Genomic DNA, 20,959 nt, shown 5'->3' with positions numbered 1-20,959 from the left:
TGTTTACTGAGCTGTCGACTGATGAGCCGAAAATATGTTGACTTAAAAAGACCAGCTGAACATCAGTTCACAAATAAAATGTAACTATACTGCCTTTAGTTATCATTTTTGAAATAAAGAAAATGTAAAAATGCTTAAAACACTGACTTGGTGAGATTGAAAAATTGGTTTTAATAAATAGAACATTAATTACATAGTTAATGTAAAAATACAAAATAGAATTGTATTTGGTTTCTTTTAAAGTAAAGTTTGTAAAGTAGCAGGAGAATGTGACAACGTTAAGTGTAACTGGGACATTTGATTTATTTAAAAAAAAAAAAAAACATTAAAATTTTCATTTCAGAACACCACTGCACGCCACTGTTTCAATATACTATATTAAATTTAAGTCCTCATTGGAAGGTTGCTGCTGTTGCTGATATAGGAGCATTTGCAGATAATAGCCAGCAGAGGGCGGTAAAACACCACCCTTTACAAATCAATTTGTAGTTGAGCAACTGTAGAAGTGATGTGGAAGTGAGCCAGGAATACATCCTGTGTAAGTGATCCTGAGCATTGAGTCTATTTTACCGAAGGCTTTCTCAGATGACCCCGACTCAACTGTACACATCCCCAGTCAAAGAGGCCCTGACACAGGTCACCACTAACCATCTGTCCACAAAGAGCTGTGGCGGAACTCCACAGGTTCACCCTGCGGAGGCTTCGACAGCATCATAATGTAAGGAGTCTGTTAAATCACTTTATAATGGACACCCCTCCACTTACCCCCCACCCGGGCCTTTAAAACAGGTCAGTTCCTGAGAGTCAGCACTTTGGGAGGAGGGAGTTGGTTGCAGAGGGCATAAAGGCATTTTTATGGTCCCACAGGATCCCGCATTTATCTGCTCGAGGACATAAGTGCTTCTTTGCTGTGGCAGGCATAATCGACTGCAGGCAACTACCAGGACTCTGCGTTTATTTGTCGATCAAGTCGTGTAGAACGGTGGTAGGACCTCCCGAAAGCAACACATTACTCTAGAGAAGAGTGCTGCTTAGGGATTCGGAATATGCCTCGTCCGATAACAAATTAAGCAAAGCACACTTTTTTGTGTTAATGCCAAAACAGAATGTTTATTACTTTTCGCTTGCTATTTACATATTTATCAAATACAAAGTATAATAAAGAGTTTGGAATGCAACAGCACACCTACATCATAGGGGCATCTAACAAACCCTTGTCTCTTCTGAATTGTTCTTTCTCTCGGACACAAAACATTCAGCCATCGAAGCGTGTTTCTGAGGAGTTTCTGAGCTGCATTTGGAGTTACTGCTGAATAAATCGAACCGATAAAGTATATTGCAACCGCCCAGTATGACGTCGTGTCCCTCTCTTCTGGACGTTTCATGCGATTCCTCGTACGGTCGGGATGTGGTTTCATTAAAAAAAAATATGAATAAATAAAAGTAGCTGGTTCTTTTGAACCCTTAAAAAGATGAGTATACTAGGTAAACTATGGATGATGTGTCTATTTTTGCGTGTGTGTGTCCACAAATGGCCAGATTGGGGGCATTTTAGGTCAAGCAACTCGCATTATAAATAATTAAATCATCATTACTTCCCTCTTCTGCATTAATCCTGTATTCTACAGTTCTGAGTGGTTGAGAAATTACACAGGGGGGCAGAAGGGCAAATGAAAGGATGGAGGAGAAGATCAGTGGATCTGTAAAAGGGTCAGCAGAGATGGCCTGTTTCCTTTCTACAGGTCACTTTTTGTCAATGAAACTGACCCTAATGGGGATCTGTACGCACAGACACGCCACAGAAGACGGCTATCGTTTATTCTGCAGAGGCTCGCTCGACGCAGAACCTTTTTATTTATATGGGTTTGCTCGCTGTCGGATGGCCATAATTAGTTCCTCGCTTTTTTGTGGAATGAAATAGTCTTTCGGGACGGAGATAAGGTCAACCAACATCCTAGTCCATCAAAAAAAGAATGAGAATGTCATTTCCTTCTCGAGTCCTGGTACTCATACAAGCGCGGTCACTCCTCCAAGCTTGCCGCCCTCCTCGCTCGCCCAAGGCTGTAGGTTCTGCAGGGCGAACAGCGAGGAGTTGTGGATGCAGAGCGGGTCTGATGGCACTGAATCAGTCAAAGACTTCTGGAAGGCATCGTGCTGGAGTTGAATCATCAGCCGGTTGGCCTGCTGGCGCTCTGCCTCCCTCTCCTCCGCCGTCTGCCGTCTGACAGGAAAAGATGCGGAGGAAATTAGAGGAGTAGAAGTTTTACATTCGCCACAAACTTGCTCACGTGTTCAGTTTCCAAAGGCTGAATCACAGGCTTAAAAGAATCACAAACGGCAAGCATTTAAGACTACGACAAGATCGTCTTTGAAGGAACAAATCACTAATTGTGTGGATAGAATTAATCTAATTTTGGAAAATGTTATGCACAGCTGAAGATTTTGTCGAAATGTATTTGATTAATCAACCGGACCAAAAGGTAAACGTAGAGTTTAGTTAAATATTACATTTGAGTAATATTCAAACAGCCCCTCCTCTTCTCCAAAGTGTGGCATGTCGTTAGTGTATTTGCCTTAATTAATTATTCATATATCTTCCTGACAACCCCATTATTTTCCCATTAATTCTTGCAGATATTGCGGCCGTTAGTAGGTCAAATAAAAAAAAAAAGTGATGTCAGGTCATTACAGACACTAGATAGATAGATAGATAGATAGATAGATAGATAGATAGATAGATAGATAGATAGATAGATAGATAGATAGATAGATAGATAGATAGATAGATAGATAGATAGATAGATAGATAGATAGATAGATAGATAGATAGATAGATAGATAGATAGATAGATAGATAGATAGATAGATAGATAGATAGATAGATAGATAGATAGATAGATAGATAGATAGATAGATAGATAAGCTTTCCATTGATGTATGGTATGTTAGGATAGGACAATATTTTGCCGAAAAATAGATAGATAGATGGACAGATAGATAGATAGATAGATAGATAGATAGATAGATAGATAGATAGATAGATAGATAGATAGATAGATAGATAGATAGATAGATAGATAGATAGATAGATAGATAGATAGATAGATAGATAGATAGATAGATAGATAGATAGATAATAGATAGAAGCTAAATAAATAAGCTTTCCATTGATGTATGGTATGTTAGGATAGGACAATATTTTGCCGAAAAATGTGAAAATCTGGAATCTGGGGGTGCAAAAAAAATCGAAATATTGAGAAAATCTCCTTTAAAGTTGTCCAAATGAAGTCCTTAGCAACACATAATACTACTAATAATACGTTTTTTTTTATATATTTATGGTAGGAAATTTACAAAATATCTTCATGGAACATGATCTTAATGTCCTAATGAATTTTGGAATAAAAGAAAAATGGATAATTTTGACCCACACAATGTATTGTTGGCTATTGCCACAAATATAGCCGTGCGACTTATGACACATATATTACTTCTATTGTTCAATAATGCCTCAATTTCTTTACTTTGTTCATTATAAATAGGGGAATCATTTATATGGCAGTTCAAATATCGATTCAATCCATTCAGTGATTTGATGTCCGAAAAATTCATCAAGTATATTTGACTGTATTTGAAAATCAGGACACCTATTTCACAGCATGTGTTACTGGACGTAATTAATGTCCAGACTCCAGTCAAATGTATATGTAATGGGACGTAGCATTGTAGTGAAATGTGCCTTTGTTCCTCTGGACACAAACGGAATGTTTTACATCATTTTTCACAGCGTTTTATATTAGTATATGTCTCACTTTCGTTCTCTGTCTCACCTCCACTTGGTCCTGCGGTTTTGAAACCAGGTTTTGACCTGGGCGTCTGTCATCTTCAGAGTTTTGGCCAAGGCTGCTCGCTCAGCACTGGCCAGGTATTTTTGTCTGTGGAAGCGCTTCTCCAGCTCACAGATCTGCACTCGGGAGAACGATGTACGGGGCTTCTTTCTCTTAGGTGGCGTGCGGTTCTGGTACGGGTGGCCGATACGCCGAGCCACAGTAAAGGGCGTCAGAGCTGCTGTGGTATCAATAAGGAAAGAAAAGCCACCGAGTGAGAGATGGGGAAAGTCGTGATGAGTCTGACACAGCTTCCTGACCTCTTTCTATCACACTGAATCATTTTGCACTGAATCATTTTTCTTAGTAGAAAAAAAAGGCATATTGCAATCTGCCTTTTCAAGTTGCAAGATGCCTTTTAATAATGCTACAAAGAGACATATTTTATGCATACTCTAAAAGATTCCCATTGTTTTCAGATTATATATAAATACATTTAAATGTAAAGACAGACTGTCCAAGTACCTCCAAAAATAGGATGCATTGATGAAAAATTTGATTCTATTACATGAAGAATGCACTTTTAATCGTTTATTATTTTTATGAAGGACTGTTAAGAAGTAAAGAGCATTTGCTTATGTGCTGCATTACATTTCTGACTCTTGCTGAGTGAAAGGAAAACTGCGTTCATCATCATTTTAAATTACTCCATGCCTTTTAGATGTCAAATCAGACATTGTGTTATTGATTAATAAATACTAAAACCCCCTCATAAATAGATTGAATGCTGATGCTCTTATTATGTTGAGAGGCCTGTTACACAGGTTACATATAAGCTGTACAATAAAATCAGACAAAACATCCTATTAATGTTGCATCAAATACATACAGCAGCTGTTCTCCTAATGACAGTAATTCCCTATATTGTTCATTTATTTATTACCTAAAAAAACACAGAGCAGCAGAGAGCGCCTATTACCGCGGCTATAGGCTAGGTGACAATAATTAAAGCTGGTAAAATATTGATATGTCTTTCTAATGAAACAGCGTTCGCCTTTTGCCCCAGAATAAAGAAAGCTGGTGATTTATATGTGACAGCTCTGAACTGTAAGAGTTGACATTCATATGCAAAAGAGCGGTTGACTAAATATAACAATAACTCATTTAGCCTACTTCCGTATTTACGTTTGGTAGATGTTTAATACATATTTGAAAGAAGAAGAAAAAAGCCTAGGCCCATATTTTCACCTATAGCTAATTAAACGGTTTATTCGAATTATTTGTATGGTTTTAACAATTAGATAATTATTCAGATATGTGTTACAATTTGACCGCGCTTGAAGATTAAATTGTTATTCATAATGCAAAGTAGCTAATATTGCATAGACTAGGCTACTAATAATAAAACGTATTTATGCCAATAATAAGCTGTAAACAGACACGCTGACCTAAACTGAACGTGTTGACTTTCTTTCGCCTTTTTTCTTTTAATTTCATCCATAACCGGTACAGGTGTTTCACGCTCTTCGATGTCAAATAAAACTAAAACGAGCTCTTCAGCAACAGCCATTCATCTGCCGCCTCTTTATGGAAACACCAGGATCAAGTTTCCCAGACAGACTGTCTAATATTTATTGTATTGAAACCTCCGTCAATTCATCCTTATGATTCTTTCACAAGCAAACATGCAACAGCATCGCCGTTTACACAGCTAAATTAACAAACGATAAGGACTTTTAATAATATGTGCGTTTATGCTATTTTGGGGAATACATTTCTATTGCGATAACTCGTCAATATTTTAACATTATAAACTAATGATTCCGTAAAATATGCATATGAATAAAAAAAGATATAGGCTATATTACACAACAGTTTAAATGTACTTTAATGATAGCTGAAGCATAATATAATATTTAATGTTATGCTAATATGTTATTATCACCAATAATGGACACGTAAAATATGCTTTTTATTTTCGTTTTTTTAGTTTTCATGATGCCGTCCTATAGCCTACATGGAATTTAAATAAAAAATAAATACATTTAAAACAAGAAATGCACACACACACACACACACACACACACACACACACACACCAGAGAGTAGCCTAGTTTGCTGTAGTTTAGCCTACTAAAAGCAGAAATTATCTCTAGCCTATGGTTTCACATTTCATATCTTGACTTGATCCTCTGTCAAAAAACATCTACAAACCACCGCCATTTCAAAATACATCACAAGTAGGCCTATGCCAAAAGTAGGCTTTTTGCAGTTATTTTTGTCGTATTGTCATACAACGAAAATGGTGAATTTGCGTGAATTTTGTTTTCTCAGTCAATTCCCCATTTCCTGATTCGGACATTTCAACCACGTGGAGTTTTTTTGTTGGAAAAACGAAAGGAACAGATCGAAAGAATGGGAGTAGGCTATTTATTTACCTGCAAACCTGTCTTTTGCGAAGCGCTGACTGTTCTCCATCCAGGGAAAACTGAGGCTCCCAAGTCCGGGTACCGCGCTGGCCATGGGTGGAGGCACGGCGGCGGCCAGGGGCCTGTGAGCCGGGACCCTAATCACTCCTCCATGTGCAAGGGTCAAGTTCACTCCGTATGGACTGGAATCCTCGTATGGTGCCGCGATACCGTGAAATGTGCCGGTAAGTGTCGTGTACGGCGTCGCGCTCGCTCCCGTAGGGCTCCCGAGATGGTAACTGCCTCCGCTCGCGCTGCTGCTACTCTCGGAACTATTCCTGCTCGAGTTCTGCTGCGACTCTTGATCGGTGCCGCTGAGAATCTGGTCAATGCCGAAGCTGATGGGTTCATGTTGGGTAGGTTGTGATGTTTGACTAGTGCCACTTGGGCTGGAGCTTGGGGCTCGGTCCATCCTCACCACCCGAACCTTTCCAGTGGGTTTATTCCACAGACAATTTCTGACTTGCGCTATTGGAAAACTCTGCCTCTACGAGTAAGGGAATCCCTAGTAATATCTACTTTGTGATGTATAACTCCACGAGATTCAATTCTTGACTTTAGATGGCTTGGACGCATTCGTCTGTGGGTGAAAAGTTTTTGGCACGAGGACTTGGCAGATTTCTGGCACTCTCTCTCTCCACTGGATCCCTGCGCGAAGCTCGTAGAGCTCTTCTCTTCACTGATTGGACAGTGCTCCATCTCCCTCTCCTTATTGGCTTTCATTTTGTTACAAGTCACAAAATATCGTGACATCATTCTTTAAAACGCAGATCATTTACTTCTCAATTTCTGCATTGGTCAAGTATCTCTTTATTATGGACATGCTGACATCAGCATGTCATCATTAGCTCTTTGAATATTTGAGTTTTAATAGAGATTTACCGTGGCCTCATGTGGAAAATAAAGTGCTCATCAACTATTATGTGCCCTGTCTGTGTAAGAAAAGTCGTTTATAGTTAATGCATTTTAATCAGATGAGATGAGGAAAGCATAATTTGATTACTTGAGTTTTTTAACCATCTATTCTAATGAGAAACTCTGATCGGCGTGTATAAAAACAATGGGCACTTATTATCATTCACGCTTTTAAATAAAAAAAAAAATCGAATTTTTATATGGCCTCCAGCAATCAGATGAGTGCTTTTGACCTTAAAGCTGCCCTCAACCTTTTTTTTTTTCTAATATGTCAATCAACTTTAGACTCGTTCTCGGCTTTATTGGATAAAGAGAAAACAAATTAAATATCCTCTATTTATTTTGTCCATGGGGCAGTTGGAAAGTGGGAATAGGTCGTGTATTGTTCATCTAAAATGATATCATATCAAGATAAAGGACAATATAAAGGATAGTAATAATAATAGGCTATATAAATAAATGTACTATATTCAATAAATATATAATATGATTTTCATTTTTGCTGTTCACTTTAGTCGCTGTTATTAAAATTATGATTTATTTTATTAGTCATGTTAATTGGATGGTCTTGCACGTCTTGCTTTTGTTGAGTGTTTATGGAAAGCCCAGGCTGTAATTTATCAATTGGTTCCGAAATACAGAGTATCATTTGACAATAATGCTAATATAACATTACACATCATCCCCCAAGTTGAAACAATTTTAACTTTTGTTAATGCAGGCAGCAAAGCCAATTTTGTTTCTGTTCGATATTTTCTGACATGTTATACTAAACCGAGTTCATAATAATTCGCACGTATCAAGTCGTTCGAATGACTTTTGAGATGCTCTTCGGTTGTTGCATCCGGAACCCGTTTCACAGCTGTGCGCCCAAAGGAGCCGGTGTCGGCGCTTGGAGAGCTGCACTCCCATGCGCTTATTTAATCGAGAGTGTTGGGACACCCGATCTTCTGACAGCGGATCTAAGTGGTTCCTTGTAATCCGCCACGTAAAAATGATTATGCTCCTTTGGCCTGGCCGCCGCGTTTGATTAGCTTCAGGGGGTGGGAGCTGGTGTGGAGCAAATCCGTTTACTTTGAAGTAGTTGATATTTTAATAGACCATTAGTGAGTGCTGACGCTAAAAAGCCTCGTTCCCCCGGGAGCTCGGCCCTCGTCCAGTGGCTGAAGACGCTTACGTCATGATGCTTGTCGTTGACCCATGCTCACTGTTTCGCTCTGAGCCTATATGCTTTTATCATGTCACATTTCAGATAGATAGATAGATAGATAGATAGATAGATAGATAGATAGATAGATAGATAGATAGATAGATAGATAGATAGATAGATAGATAGATAGATAGATAGATAGATAGATAGATAGATAGATAGATAGATAGATAGATAGATAGATAGATAGATAGATAGATAGATAGATAGATAGATAGATAGATATGCTTCTAAAAGATCCGGGTTAAAAACAACCCAAGTTGGGTTGAAAATGGACAAACCCAGAGATTTTTAAACAATCACACACATAATTACTAGAGGCAACAATAATAATCAAAAGGTGAACATTTAATAAGTTATTTATTATTGTTTAATTATTATTCATTAAACATATCAATACATTTAATGTATTAAACATATTTATAAATGTTAATTTCCAACTTTGGGTTCATTTTAAGCAAGCTCTACAATCATTTTTAAACAATAGTTGGGTTAAATAAAACATTTAACCCAACCGCTGGGTTAAAACATCCCAATTGCTGGGTTTGTCCATTTTCAACCCAATTTGGGTTATATTATTGATTAATAAATGTGCACCTTTTGATTATTATTGTTGCCTCTAGTAATTATGTGTCTGGTTTTTAATTTCCAATCTATTTTGGGTTAATTTTAAGGCAGCCATAGAGTACTTTTTAAACAATAGTTGCGCTCTAAAAAATGCTGGGTTTAAAAACAACCCAAGTTGGGTTTAATATGGACTAACCCAGCAATTGGGTTGTTTTAACCTAGCGGTTAGGTTGTTTTAACCAAGCGATTGGGTTGTTTTAACCCAGTGATTGGGTTGTTTTAAGCAAACATTCAACCCAACCGCTGGGTTAAAACAACCCATTCGCTGGGTTAAAACAACCCAATTGCTGGGTTAGTCCAAATTCAACCCAACTTGGGTTGTTTTTAACCAAGCATTTTTTAGAGTGTGGGCAAACATTTAACCCAATCGCTGGGTTTGTCCATTTTCAACCCAATTTGGGTTGTTTTTAACCCAGCATTTTTATGGAATGGATGCATGGATGGATAGATGGATAGATAGATAGATACATTCTTAAAAATAAAGGTGCCAGGAAGAACCAAAAAGGGGTTTTCACGACGATGCCTTAGAATAACCATTTTTGGTTCCCTGAAGAACCGTTTTGTGAAAGGTTCTTTAAAGAACAATTTTTTTATAACAATTTTATAGTCTAAAGAGCCTTTCTGCACAACAAAGAACCTTTTGTGTAATGGAAAGGTTATTTGGATATTAAAGGTTCTTCATGGAACCATACACCCCGCCAAAGAACCTTTATTTTTTAGAGTGTAGATAGATAGATAGATAGATAGATAGATAGATAGATAGATAGATAGATAGATAGATAGATAGATAGATAGATAGATAGATAGATAGATAGATAGATAGATAGATAGATAGATAGATAGATAGATAGATAGATAGATAGATAGATAGATAGATAGATAGATAGATAGATAGATAGATAGATAGATAGATAGATAGATAGATAGATAGATAGATAGATAGATAGATAGATTTTTTTTTAACCCGGTTGGCTTAAATGTTTGCCCAACCTGCTGGGTAGTTTTATTTAAGTCAACTATTGTTTAAAAATGACTGTATTCCTTGATTAAAATGAACCCAAAGTATGTTGGAAATTAACATTTATGAATATGTTTAATAAATGAACATTATTAATAAGTTTAATGAATAATAATTAAACAATAAACATGTATTAAATTGCTTATTAATAAATGTGCACCTTTTGATTATTATTGTTGCCTCTAGTAATTATGTGTCTGATTTTTAATTCCCAATCTATTTAGGGTTCATTTTAAGGCAGCCATACATTTAACCCAACCTCTGGGTTTGTCCATTTTCAACCCAATTTGGGTTGTTTTTAACCCAGCATTTGTTTAGAGTGTAGATCACAATTCAGTCACATAAAAATAACGCTCATAAAAACTCTCATAAATAGAATAGATATTGTACTTTCCTATTATTAGGTAGCCTATTCTTATTGTTGTTATTATTATTATTATTGTTATGTGGTCTGCAAATAAAAACAACGGGCCTTTATTTTGTTTCAAAAGTTGCATTTAAATGTTTTGCATGGTCTAAATCCAACTTTAAAAACATAACCTTTCCTTGTTCTTTTCTTGGTGGGTGTGTGGGTATAAAATCCATTCATAACTATAAGAGGGACACAAACGGTTTCACCTGGCAGAGCGCTGGAGGAGAACTCGGACCCACTTCTTATCTTTGACCCGTGCAAACAATTTAGCAGCCGGGAATCAATAGATTGATGAAAACTGAATTAAAAGCGTGAAATCCCTCGCTCAAAGAGCAAATAAAGGAATGGTTGGCGAATTGTTGGAGTAATTACCGGGATCTGCATATATGAGCGGGCGCGCGTGCCACCCTGCCCCCGGCGCTGTTTTTATTGCGCGTGTCTGCCGTTATCAATTCTGCCGAACATTTTAAATGGGAGTCTGGCAGCCCGCAGTATAAAAGCGCTCAGATAATATGCAAAAAGACGACGCTGCTTTTGAATAATAAATGACGCACTTTTATAGCGGCTTTAAAACACCTGTGATGCTACGATATGAAAAGACCATGATAAGTAATAGTGCATTTAAAAAGGATCTAGTATGTTTTTATTACTATATTTTAAAAAGCATAGAGTGAGAGAGACGGCGGGAAGGAAATGGGCTGAATGAGGAGGGGCTGGGAGCCAGAGAGATATCTGTATTATTGCAATAAAAGCCAAGAAAAAGTGAAAGGCGCCGAAATTCCCTCCCAGCGAAATACCCTGCTTAATGAAAGTTTAGAGTCTCTCTCTATCTCTCTGCCCATGAAATATTCACTCAAATGTTATATAAAGCTCAGCGCCTAATGTCCTTTATGGCTTTTCTTTGTTTTTCTGCTTGTTGTTCTTGCTTATTATTCTTGGGCTGTAATAGAACTCCTTTTAATTTAGTTTACACGCTGCGTCATCTGCGCCTTTCTTTCTTTCTTTCTTTCTTTCTTTCTTTCTTTCTTTCTTTCTTTCTTTCTTTCTTTCTTTCTTTCTTTCTTTCTTTCTTTCTTTCTTTCTTTCTTTCTTTCTTTCTTTCTCATGTACCTCACCCCCCTGAAATGACAACAAAACGTGTAAGTTTCTGTGTAAAATGTGTGGTAAAATTGTGGATTTTTACAGTCAAGTTGATGAATGAATACACTGACCCATTTTCTGCAGTTATTGTGTATCAACACATTGGAAAGTTTTTTTTAACCCATCTCGTCTGCTTATATTTCTACAACAATTAAACGTAAGCTTGTGTGGAGGTTAGCTAAATTAAATGAAACAAGAGAACCTGCTGCTTAAGATGATGTCTAGCACGATTCTGAGAGTGAGTTATTCAGTATTTGATGTATTTGTATAGTGTTATTTTAATTGCTGTTCTGAATTAAATAATTTTCTTTTCTGACATAAACTGCTTGAAATTAAATGAGTGTGGTGGGTTGTGATGATGGGAATGGCATTGTGATTATTTTAACAAATGAATATGATCACCACAATAAATTATAAATGAATCCACACTAAATAAATATACAATCCACTGGTAACAACAGCACTTGTTGTACCTGGCATTAATTTACACTGTTTAGACACAACATTTTCTAAACTACAATATGCAGCAGATAAATATGGGGATATTATACAAGTTTGAGACACACATAGCCCAAAAAAAAAACACTGACAGAGTTTGACTGTAACGCTTTCCTGTATCCCCAAATCGATTCACATCATTGAGTCTTCATATTATTACTGAATGCAGATACACACATTTTTACTCTATTTTGTCCCTATGAATATCCAGCTGACAGATTTACAGCTCTCCAAGTTTCTCAACACAATTAAATAAGCAGATTCTGCCAAACTAAGATGCACTGCTTGATCAATTAAGACCATTTATTGTGATACACATCAATTCTTCTGAATAATTGTGGCTGTCTGTATGTTGAAATATGCAAGACAGATTATTTAAGATGCCAGAGTTTCATCTTTTTTCTATTGTTCTTATTCAGCTTTCAATCGGCTAATTATTATTCTTTGTCTTTCTCGACTTGTTGTTGTTGTTGCTTTTATTACTAATCTGCAATGTATGGTAATATGAACCTTTCTGTATATGGAGTACCAAGCAGCTGAATCAGGAAAGACCCCCTACCGTGGGACACTGTAAACAGAAGCAGATCTCTGTGTGTGTGTTTGGGGGGGGGGGGCACTGCCACAGGCTTTTGCTTTTAGAGATCTCAGAAACTGCTCCTGATTGAGGAACCTGAAAAAAAAAAATGAGCAAGAGAGAGAGAGGGAGTGTGCAACGCACAGCTGTTTAAGACAATAGAGCAGGCTTTAGTGTAACCTGCTCACTGGGAGCATTTCAGCAACAAAGAGCCAAAGAGGAGTTGCCCCAGGGAGGAAATGGATAGCCTCTCTCTCTCCCCCTCCTCTTCCAGAGCTCTCTCGCTCACTCGCTTTGGTTCACACAGACACACAAGTGCATCTCTGTGCCTCATTATTGCTCAGTGTTCAGATGAGCCACGCTCCATTGAGTGAAGAGATGGAGAGAGTTTAACACGCCACGCTGTGTAGAAATGAGCCGCAATCGGAAGTGCTCCTCTCGATGTGTGTGTTTGACTGGACCCTGTTTGATGTGATGCAAAGACTGTGGTTTTGTAAATGCTTCACTATGGCCATTTAGTGTTTCCACATTCTGTCTGTCTTGATGAGCTTTATGGGTAACATAAAACAGCACTGCTCATCTAATCCAAACGTATCCATAGAATAAAACTAATCCAACTGACCTTTTTTAATGTGTTTGTTTTAGTATTATAATCAAATACTGTATTATTATTGTTATTATTATTTACATTGATTTATATATATATATATATATATATATATATTAGTGCTGTCAAATCGATTAATCGCAATTAATCACATCCAAAATAAAGATTTGTGTTTACATAAATGTGTATATATAAACACACACACATGCATGTATATATTTAAGATTTTTATTATATTATATATTAATTATATAAATATACATGCAAATATTTCTTAAATATATAGATAAATGAGTGTGTATTTACTCCTATATAAATTATACAAATGTATTTACATGCAAATATTTCTTAAATATATACATAAATGGGTGTGTATTTATATATACATAATAATTATACACAGTACACTCTTAAAAATAAAGGTTCTTTGGTGGGGTGTATGGTTCCATGAAGAACCTTTAATATCCAAAGAACCTTTCCATTACACAAAAGGTTCTTTGTAGCGCAGAAAGGTTCTTTAGACTATAAAATGGTTCGAAAAACCTTTCACAAAACGGTTCTTCAGGGAACCAAAAATGGTTCTTCTATGGCATCGCAGTGAAAACCCCTTTTTGGTTCTTCCTGTGTACATACACATATTATGTAAACACAAACTTTTATTCTGGATGCGACTAATCGCAATGAATCAATTTGACAGCTTTTAAATTTATATATTTCATAACATTTAATGTTTTAATATTATTCTAATATTAAAATACATTTTTATAATTGTATTATTGTTGTAATTATTATAACATGTTATTTTAAAAGTAAACCTTATAAAATAACACATTTTTAAGATTAATATGCTTAATAATATGTCATATTTTTATATCATTTTAATATATTTGGTTATTATACAATTATTTTAGGGAGAATTCAGGGTGATTGGGACACTTTTGCCATTGAGATGTTATGGAAAAAGTGTCCCAATCAACCTGAATTCACCCTACATTTAAATTACATAATGCTCACGTCTGGATCAATAAAGTAAACATTAATGACAGTCATCTGAGGATCATAGAATGTCATCTAAAATATTAGCAAATCACACAGAAAGCGTTGATCTAACAGGATTGCAGGTAAAGTCATCCTCCAAACGGGGCAGAAGTGATCGCTACATGGAAAGCAGATTAACATTGTGTGTGCCGGAGGGGATGCTGGATCTGTGGCATGTGGAGAGCAGAACCGCTGCTCTGATGGTTGAGTGCGAGGCTCTGTTTTGCTTTAATGGAAAAGGAGACGGGGCAGACGAGGGGAGGGGGGGCATGTTTGAGGGGGGCAGCTGCAGGAACCATTGCAAGAGTTAGTTTGACTTCTTTGGCCTGGAGAACAACTTTTGTTGGGACACTTGATGGGTACACTATAGCCTCTGAATTCACCCTTCAGTGTGTTTACATTGCTTCTTCCTACATGTGCATTGTGTTTTCCTCTTTACATGCGTCTGTATCTGTGTGTACATGCTCATGCGTGTGTGTGTTTTGCGCGTGTGTGGAGTCGGTGTCAGCCTCGCCGTGAATCGTGTCAGAGGCACTCAATAAAAGGCGATTATGCAGTGTGTCGCTGTGCCTCTCTTTGTCTTCCTAACGACTGGCTTTTGACCTTCTCACCCTGCCTGCTGCCTGCCGGCGGGAGGGGAGGGAGCGTGGACCAGCTGCCACCAGTCTTACTGCCCCTCTCGTTGGCAGAGGCCTCCGCTACAGCCCCTGCTCCTCCCAGCACGCTGGGCCCTCAGGGTGGAGCAAGCTGTTGAGCCACCAGTCTCCCTGCTGTCCCACCTGCCCTACACACATTTATACATACACACACACCGTCTCTCAGCATTGCCCGAGGCTTCGCTGTCTCCTCCTATGTCTCATCCATCTCCGCTCACTTCCAGTCCGTTCATTTCATGTTTAGTCACTTTTTTTGGTGGTTTCGTTTTAGTGCTATTTTCTTTTAGTAGCAATAGTTGTTTTTCCCTCCAAGCTGTTTTCGTCTGTTTACAGAGTTAACTGTCAGTTTTAAGTTACATTAGGTGGTGACATACTTGTAGCGCAGTTTATAGACTCTTCTACTGCTTTGAGGGTGTTTATAGGATTTTCTATTAATGTTGTTTGCCGTCTCGAGTAAGTGTACGCTGACAGGCTACTGGGGGATTTAAGAGATAACAGTGCTAGTTATGGACATTGAAAAACAATGGAAACATTTTGCAGTGAGGCTCGATTAGGTAGCATTAGCATTAGCAATCATGGGCTAACCGTGAAAACACATGTTTTACAGCATTTATTCATCTAGATTAATGTTATTTATCATTGTTTATTCATGTTTGTTCATACTACATTAGCCTACACAACTTGAAATGGTACAAAATACATTAGAATATGTACAAATTTGCATTAATCTATTCTGATACATGCTATAAAAGTATTGTTCATTGTTAGTCCATGATATCAATAGTTTACCCAAAAATAAAAATACATTTACTCACCATCATGTCCTTCCAAAACTGTATATGACTTTCTTTCTTCTGTGGAACACACACACACACACATGGGGATTTTCCATAGACATTTATGATTTTTATACTGTACAAACTGTATATTCTATCCCCTTACACTGACCCTAACCCTAAACCTACCCATCACAGAAAACTTTCTGCATTTGTACATTTTCCAAAAAACATAATTCTGTATGATTTATAAGCTGTTTTCCTCATGGGGACCAACAAATGTCCCCACATGGACAAGGATTAAGGATATTGCCGTCTTTGTGGTGACATTTTGTCTTCATAATGTAGGGTTTACCTGGGTTTCACAGACACACACACACACATACACACACACACACACACACACACACACACACACACACACACACACACACACACACACACACACACACACACACACACACAAACTGATATTACTCATACAAAAAAGCCAGTGGGGTCCAAAACAATTGGACCACTCTGATGTTAATGTGGACAAAAAACAGTGAGATTTTTTATTTTTTATGATTATTAGCCTATTATTTTTGTTATTATTAACAAGTCAACATGTAGCCAAGGCTACATACGGTGAGCTGAAGTAGGCTATAATACAGGAATTGATTACGTTATTTTTTCATTACCTTAATAGCGTCAACATATTTCAACCAAATTGAAAATGTATGCTATATACTAAGTTTTAGCAATGTCCACAAACGCTCATGCAAACCAGCAGCACTCGTGAGCCAAACCAATGGACACACACATACACACACACACACATACACTCGGAGAGGGTTCTTTCTGCTCTTTTCTTTCTGACATCTCCATGATGGATGGCTTTCAAACACACACTTTATGAGCTGAGCATTCATCTGGATTCACAGCATCCACAACCAGATTTATCTGGGACGTGTATGAATGTGTGTGTTAGTGTGTGTGTGTATGCACGCGCATGTGTGAACCGAATGTGAGAAAGAAAAAAAAAAATTGGGTAGCGACAGAGAAACAGAGTGAGGTGCGGGAGGGAAATGGCATAGGGTGCTTCCCATTCTGCAGTCTTTTTTGTCTGAAATCTCAGATATAAATTTCATTCAGAATTATTGCGAATCTTAAATGAAACACACACACACACACGCACATAAACCCCTAATTCGATTTAGAAGATTTTCCCACAGGTGACCGGCGAGCCTCAGGTGTCAATCAAAGCTTGTGGGCGGGTCTCCATGTGGCCAGCAGAGTTTGTAATGAAGGTGCTCTGCAAGTTGACATAAGTTTGGGAGAGGACTGTCAGGACAAGGGGTTTGGAATTTAGTTATTCTCTCTCTTTCTCCCTCTCCTCCTGTCTCTCTCTCTCTCTCTCTCCCTCCTCCCCACTTTTCAGAGCGATTAACGCCCGGAGGATAAGACAATAAATCCTGGCCGCGCTGAATGAACGCCATTCATCATATTCATTTTCCTGTCGATACAATTATGAAAAGCCTCTGGCCTTTCTCTCTTTCTCTGGAACTCAATTCTGCTCAGGGAAAACGCAATTAGTGTGAGAGTAGGAGAAGGCTATCTTCAACTCCCTCTCCTCGATTCATCCCTTTCTCCATCCCTCTGTTCCTTCAACTTTTCCCGCTTCGCTATTCCCCCCTCTCATAGCCGAGAGAGCGAGAGGTTGCGCGGTCCGCGCCGTTCGGAGTTGAGAAGTTGCCCTCTCAGTCCATCTGCTCCATGCGGTCGGTAGTTGGAACGCAGACTGACACCTGCTGGTCAGCGTCTCTGTCGACTCTGAGGGCACAGACGTTATTGATTTATCATTACACTGTATGTGTTTATAAAGCACTTCTCGGGCCGACTGCACTTTGCTTGTGTATGTGTGTGTTCAAACAAGAGTGCAGGAGATGATACATGTGCTTTTATAATACACACTGTATCACACTGTACCTCGCTTGATGGGTAGAGTCTGCGCGAGAGGAAAATAAATTCCCATTGCCGCGTGAACGTGTGTTATTCCAGCGCAATAATTTGTTTCAATGTGATGTTTCTATTTGAGTTAGAGACGATGGCAGCGTGAACCATAAAGCGGAATGCGTGCTGTACTGTGGATATATCACGGTATTTTATGAACATGCTAAAATATCATTTACACTCTCTGAGCAGCACTGAGGAATAGTTTAGCTGAAAGAGGGAGATTCTCAAATCCCATAATGCTTTTAAAAAACATATTATTGTTGTACGGAGAGAGCGAGAAAAGGACATGGATGTGGGCAGGGGGAAGGAGTGTACAGGTGAATGAGAACAGGAGGGAGAGATAGAGCTACTTTATGAACGCAGGAGAGAGAAGAGGAGAGCAATAAGGTGAGTAACCAGCCCTGCGGCCCTATGCTGCCAGACTATTTAAAAGTTATTAGCACACATATTTAAAACGTAGAGCCAAAGAGAGAGTCAGGAAGATGGACAAAAAGAAGAGGATCCGCATGGATGGATGGATGGATAGATGGATGAATGGACAAGAGCAGTGCGTTAGACGAGAGAGAGAGAGACAGGCCAGGTGTGGGGCCAGTCGTCCTCTGTGGGTCTCCCCCCCACCCCCCCTCCTGGTGCTAATTGATTCTGGCTGCTCTGAGCTGATTAGTGTGAGGACTCATGGGGTCTGAAGGCTTAAGCCAGCTGTCCCAGAGCAGTGTGTACCCCACCACCCACCTGCGGCACTGACGCCCCCTATTGGAGCGGCAGTGTACTATCGCAGTATAAAGAGGAGAGGCGGGCAGGGAGTGGACAAGCGATACAACACTCTTAATGTAATTTTGATTGCCTTCAGATGCTGGATGCAGAGTAATTAGTTAATAGGTAATTAGTAATTATTGTGTACTTGGCAGATTAAGTGCTTGAAGCTGCGATGTGCTGATGTGATGAGTCTCGGTGGTGAAGCTCCATATCTACACATCCTGTAGTCAAAAGATATCCGTGCCGAACAGACCGTAGTCAGTAGCAACACAGTGTGGTTTTCCGTCACCGGGTTTCAAAGGGGAACGACATTTAACAGGGAATTGTCCGAATAATTCTGCCTTGCAGTCTTTTGGATGAACAGTGCTTAAACAAATCTCTGTGACATAGCCTACTTGTAAAATGTGAAGGGATAAATAATTGCAATACGAATGTTTTGTCGATGTACCGTTGTAATGGAAAGCACTCAAGCAGCCTATTTTTGCTCCCGAACACGATGGGATGATAACGAAACCCAGAAATGAGCATTTAGCACTTCCGGTTCAATCGCCCTGAAGTCAAACGCTACATCCAAAATTGAATACTTCCCTATTATATTAGATTCTATTCAGAATATGAGTCTGATACTGCTTCATTGGGCTGTGATTATGGGCGTTTCAACCGAACCAGGGAAGAAAATGCCTCTGCATTCTATTGGACAGACCAACCAATCAGAGCAACGGAGTAAATGACGTGTTGAACGACGCATAGTTGTCAACAGAGCTCAACTGCACGCACGCTGGAAGAAGTAGAAGAAGATGAGTGTAAACGATCTTTGCCGGTGTTGTAAAAAGAATTTAAGGATACACGGAGTACTCACCGACACGATCATCATTTTTGAGAGAAATAGTAAAGGTGAATGCATATACGAACAAGTTCTCTGTTTAGGATTAGAATGAATTCAACCCAAGAGTTCTTTGGTGACGTGCATGATTACGGTACTGATCATCTGTCCATCATCGTATAAAGCCCGCCCTGACAATTTGATTGGTCCGAACAGCTCTGGTTCGAGCATAGTTGCTCCACAACGGATCAAGTCAAGACCGAACTTCCCGACCTCAAATGTTGTGGGCGGGGCTAAGTTCGGCTGCCATCCAGGCTACTATTATATAGCATGTGAAAAATAGTACGCCATCAGAGTAGTTGGTCCGAATATATAGCATTTAAAAAAAAAAAAAGTAGGCGAAAAGTACCCGGATGTCCTACTACTGCTGGTGAGATTCTGAAATGTACATTCATGGTTTGTAGTACGACCGGATTACATTCATAATATATAACTATAACATACTATATATTCATACTGCAAAGTTCAGTACCTACTCAGACAGTACGCAATTTCAGACACGCCGAAATGTTTTTTTTTTAATGGGGTTTTGAATAATTGCTTAAGGTCTGTGGTAAACACAAGCACAAGATATTTTCATGTTTTTTTTTCTACAATATGAAAAACATCAGTAATACCCTCTTGTGATTTTTAAAAAAAGCTTTTACTTGTCTTATAAAAAGTGGTTGCTAACAAGTGGCTAAATGGGACTAGGTTGTCATTAAAGGGGTACTTCAGCGCTGGAAAGATGAATGTGTATTTTAAATTGGGTCATTTATGTTTATTATATTGGGTCATCGGTGGCTTTTTTCCAGACATAAAATACATAAATATCTCGTCTCAGGGCGATATGAGGGGGGGGGGGGGGGGGGGGGGGGGGGGGCACGATCATTCGAATATAGGCTACTACTGGGTTTCAACTGATACAAAGCGCTGCAAATGCTAAATCGCTGAAGTAACCCTTTAAACGTCATCAGCCGAACAGGTTAACTCATCTACTTGCTAGTCACGCTCTTGCAAACTATTATAACTCAAACTTTCAGGGAAAATGTTTTTAAACAAATAATCAAAGGGTTGTCGGAAGCTTATTGATGGTGACGTTGAAGTGATGCGACTGCGGTGTAGTTAGTTTCTAACCTATATTTTGCTTTTGAATTCTGCCCCTTGTATTTACGCTTCAAAATGCATAAAAGTTGTGTTCACTTGTGAAGAATATATAACAATGAACTAAATCTGCAATAATCATAAGCTTCTGTTAGTCACAGACCTTATTTTCTACAATAAACCAAAAGTCAATGGAAAATCCTGTTGGATTTTTGTCAAGGGAACCAGAGTGATGCTAACTTCTGGGTTGGCCTACAAAAATACATCATCCTTGTACTGTCCCCTGTATGGCACTCCTTTTAGCGCACTTAAACTAACTGTTTCTAAAAAAACGCTGCTGAAACGTGTGTATTGTAAGGAATAGCTAATCCATGGCTAGCTCTGCATTAAACGATTTAGAGATGCTTAAGATTAATTTTATTTGAATGAATTATAGCATTTATTTGAATTAATTATCGAGAGAGAGAGAGAGAGAG

At 38.5% G+C, this 20,959-nt stretch overlaps 1 protein-coding gene across 1 annotated transcript; it reads right to left on the bottom strand.

Moving 5' to 3' along the window:
- Positions 1-152: 152 nt before the first annotated feature.
- Positions 153-6,879, bottom strand: tlx3b (T cell leukemia homeobox 3b). The gene is made up of 3 exons (XM_079804216.1): positions 6,266-6,879; positions 3,831-4,068; positions 153-2,221 (listed from the first exon to the last, which is right to left on the bottom strand). Exons 1-3 carry the CDS (start codon positions 6,705-6,707, stop codon positions 2,008-2,010), a joined length of 894 nt encoding a protein of 297 aa, XP_079660342.1. The 5' UTR covers positions 6,708-6,879; the 3' UTR covers positions 153-2,007.
- Positions 6,880-20,959: the final 14,080 nt, after the last annotated feature.

The sequence above is a fragment of the Gobio gobio genome (assembly GCF_949357685.1).
Source record: "Gobio gobio genome assembly, chromosome: 22".
NCBI classification, from domain to species: domain Eukaryota; kingdom Metazoa; phylum Chordata; class Actinopteri; order Cypriniformes; family Gobionidae; genus Gobio; species Gobio gobio.
This window is presented reverse-complemented; position numbering and strand designations above follow the sequence as displayed.

Coding starts and splice junctions, on each gene's coding strand:
- tlx3b (XM_079804216.1), bottom strand. CDS start 6,707: ATGGACCGAGCCCCAAGCTCCAGCCCAAGTGGCACTAGTCAAACATCA. Junction 4,069..6,265: donor CGCAAAAGACAGGTTTGCAG/GTAAATAAATAG, acceptor TTGATACCACAG/CAGCTCTGACGCCCTTTACT. Junction 2,222..3,830: donor AACCGCAGGACCAAGTGGAG/GTGAGACAGAGA, acceptor TTTTCCTGTCAG/ACGGCAGACGGCGGAGGAGA.